Genomic DNA, 3649 nt, shown 5'->3' with positions numbered 1-3649 from the left:
CTCCCCCAAAACAGATCCCTGTGGTCTAAGAATCTAAATCCCTGCTCCCCGCACCAGTTCCTCAGCCACACATTCAGATCCCCTATCTCGCTGTTCCTGCCTACACCAGCACAAGGAACTGGAAGCAAACCGGAGATAACCACCCTGGATGTCCTGCTTTTCAGCCTTCTTCCAAGCGCTCTAAAGTCACGCTGCAGAATGTATTTCCTCTTCTTCCCGACGTCATTTGTGCTGACATGCACTACTACATCCGGCTGCTCACCTTCACCCTTGTGGATGCTCTGCAATCGGTCCGTGACATCCTGGATCCTGGCACCAGCAAGGCAACACACCATCCTTGAATCCCACCTGTTGCCACAGAAACCCCTGTCTGTACCTCTCACAATCGAATCCCTGACTACCATGGCTCTGCCTGACGTCTGTCTCTTCGGCTTTGCATCAGCACCACGTTTTGACTCGCACACCTGTCCGCCGCCCACTCAGGCTGGCAGTGTCTTCTGTCCCAACAACTTCCAAGAGGGTGAACCTGTTTTCAAGAGGTACATCCCCCGGGGTCTCCAGTACTCCAAGCTTCCTTCCCTTCCTCATCCTCACCCACCTTCTATCTTCCAGTATCTTCGGTGTAACAATCTCACTGTAGGACCTGTCCAGGAAACTCTCGTTTTCCCAGATGATCCTGAGTTATCCACTTGCTTCTCCAGTGCCCCAACACGGTCCTTCAGGAGCTGAACCTGGACACACTTTCCACAGTTGTAGCAGCCAGAAGGCACCATGATCTCGGAGGAACCGATGATCTCGTAGAAAACCCATGCGGTCACAGGGTGAATGTAAAACTCCGTACTGACAGCACCATAGTCAGGATCGGACCAGTAGTCAGGATCTCCGGGGCTGCAAGCGCTGTAAGGCAGCAACTCTACCGCTGCACCGCCGTGCCCCCATAGTCAGGATGGAAACCGGGTCTCTGGTGTGACAAGGCAACAACTGTGCTCATTTTTCTCCTTTCAGCGTGAATGTGCAGGGAAATGGAAGCAAAGCTGAAGAAGGGTCCTGACCTAAAACTTCACCTATCCATGTTCTTGTGAGATTCTGCCTGAGCTACTCCAGCATGGTCTGTCTGAAACATCACCTGTCCAGCAAACCAGCAGATTCCATTTCCATCCAGGAAACTCAGTAGTTGATCAACGTCCTCCAGGAAATTCCAAATGCCTGATCCATGTTAACTTAATCATTTGTAAAATAATCTGACAAATCACACAGTTGCACATCCAATCGCTGTGACATTTTTGACAAGTAATTGAGAAAAAATTGGCCAGACCTTTCACCTCTGAGCCAAGCACAGAGCACATTGTGACCATCAGCCACTGTAGCTTTCATCCAGTGACAAAGCTTTATTGTCAGGTGTACCAAGTAGAGTGAAATACAATTGTAACACACATCTCAGCAAGACTATCACAGTACATCATTTCATCCAGCAGTCATCATCAGATAAGGTTTTGTATGTGCGACGTCATGTCTCACAAATCTGATACCGTATTTTGAAGACGTGTCCAAAAAAGTTGATGAGGGCAGAGCTGTAGATGTTGTGTACATGGACTTCAACAAGGTTCCGCATGGTATGCTGCTCTGGAAGGTTAGATCGCATGGGATCCAAGGAGAGATAGCTGAATGGATAGAAAATTGGCTCCATGGAAGGAAGCAGGGTGATGGTTGAAGGTTGCTTCTCAGAATGGATGCCTGTGACTAATGGTGTGCCTCAGGGTTCAGTGCTGGGCCCGTGACTGTTTGTCATCTACATCAATGACTGGATGAGAACATACTGGGCAAGATTTTCAAGTTTGCAGATGATACAAAATGGATGGACAAAAATGCTGGAGAAACTCAGTGGGTGAGGAGTGGTGTGAAGGAAATAGGCGACGTTTAGGGTCGAGACCCTTCGTCAGACTGATGTGAGCATGGGGGGGGGGGGGGGGGGGGGGGGGGGGCGGAAGAAGAAAGGAAGAGGTGGAGACAGTGGGCTGTGGGAGAGCTGGGAAGGGGAGGGGAAAGAAGGAGAAAGCAAGGACTACCTGAAATTGGAGAAGTCAATGTTCATACTTCTTCTTGAGAGTGTAAACTGCCCAAGCGGAATATGAGGTGCTGCTCCTCCAGTTTATGGTGGGACTCACTCTAGCCATAGAGGAGGCCCAGGACAGGAAGGTCGGATTTGGAATGGGAGGGGGAGTTGAAGTGCTGGGCCACTGGGAGATCAGGTTAGTTAGTGCGAACCGAGTGGAGGTGTTGGGCGAAGCGATCGCCAAGCTTACGCTTGGTCTCACCGATTTAGAGCAGCTGACATCTAGAGCAGCGGATGCAGTAGATGAAGTTGGAGGAGGTGCAGGTGAACCTCTGCCTCACTTGGAAAGACTGCTTGGGTCCTTGGATGGAGTCAAGGGGGAAGAGTTGCGCAAAGCTGTCGCCAAGCCTATGCATGAATGAAAGAAAAAGTTTATTGGCCAAGTATTCACATACAATTTGCCTTGATGCTCTGTCCACAAGTGACAACATAACATACTGTGACAGTTAAGAATAATACTTAAAACATTGATAATAAATCATTATTGATATAAGGGGGAGGTGCAGCGAGACCTGGGTGTCCTTGTACACCGGTCACTAAAAGTTGGCATGCAGGTACAGCAGGCAGTGAAGAAAGCTAATGGAATGTTGGCCTTCATAACAAGAGGATTTCAGTATAGGAGTAAAGAAGTTCTTCTGTAGTTGTATACGGCTCTGGTGAGTCCACATCTGGAGTATTGTGTACAGTTTTGGTCTCCTAATTTGAGGAAGGACATTCTTGTAATTGAGGCAGTGCAGCGTAGGTTCACGAGATTGATCCCTGGGATGGTGGGACTGTCATATGAGGAAAGATTGAAAAGACTAGGCTTGTATTGACTTGAGTTTAGAAGGATGATGCGGATCTTATAGAAACTTTTATGAGGTGCTTATATAGCAAGATATCTTTACCGCAAATATCATCCAGGAGACGCAGGTGACCAAGCAGGCCCTGAACGAGATCGAGAGCCGCCACACGGAAATCCTTCGCCTCGAGAAGAGCATCCGCGAACTGCACGACATGTTTATGTATCTGGCTCTGGAAGTAGAGGCTCAGGGCGAGTTGATCAACAATATCGACAACGCAGTCGGATCGAATTATGTCAAAAAGGCGGCTCAAGCAGCTACCAGTCGGAGAAACAGTCTGAAGAAGAAGGTTTGCCTGATCACCTGCGTCTCCATATTGCTTTTGATCATCATCGCCATTAATGTCGCCGTTGCCACGACATCTTGACCTTGGCCCATCGACGTATGGCCCCTGCACCCCCCTCCATCAACCCACGGCCGGGAGCTGAGTCTTAAGATGGAGAGATCCACCTCCAGTTTAAATTCCATTTGGAATGTTTTGGAGGACCAAGAAACCAAGAACCAAGAAACTTGTAAAAGGACTGGTCAAGCTAGATGCAGGAAAAATGTTCCGAATGTTGGGCGAGTCCTGAACCAGGGGCCACAGACTTAGAATGAAGGGGAGGCCATTTAAGACTGAGGTGAGAAAAAAACCTATTCACCCAGAGAGTTGTGAATTTGTGGAATTCCCTGCCACAGAGGGCAGTGGAGGCCA

The 3649-nt window shown here is 48.9% G+C and overlaps 1 protein-coding gene across 1 annotated transcript; it reads left to right on the top strand.

Annotated features, from left to right (window-relative positions):
• Positions 1–1509: 1509 nt before the first annotated feature.
• On the top strand, positions 1510–3396 carry LOC116989700 (syntaxin-4-like). Its single transcript, XM_033047296.1, has 2 exons — positions 1510–1530; positions 2987–3396. The coding sequence occupies exons 1-2, from the start codon at positions 1510–1512 to the stop codon at positions 3320–3322; spliced, it is 357 nt and encodes a 118-aa protein (XP_032903187.1). The 3' UTR covers positions 3323–3396.
• The last annotated feature ends 253 nt before the right edge of the window (positions 3397–3649 follow it).

The sequence above is a fragment of the Amblyraja radiata genome, chromosome 29 (assembly GCF_010909765.2).
Source record: "Amblyraja radiata isolate CabotCenter1 chromosome 29, sAmbRad1.1.pri, whole genome shotgun sequence".
Taxonomy (NCBI): Eukaryota; Metazoa; Chordata; class Chondrichthyes; order Rajiformes; family Rajidae; genus Amblyraja; species Amblyraja radiata.
Note: the sequence above shows the minus strand (reverse complement) of the source record. Positions and strands in the feature narration are given on the sequence as shown.

What these genes read in the sequence shown, in the direction of transcription:
- LOC116989700 (XM_033047296.1), top strand. Translation starts at nt 1,510, where the DNA reads ATGTCTCACAAATCTGATACC. An exon ending in TGTCTCACAAATCTGATACC is followed by an intron (nt 1,531 to 2,986) that starts GTATTTTGAAGA and finishes GTGCTTATATAG; the next exon opens with CAAGATATCTTTACCGCAAA.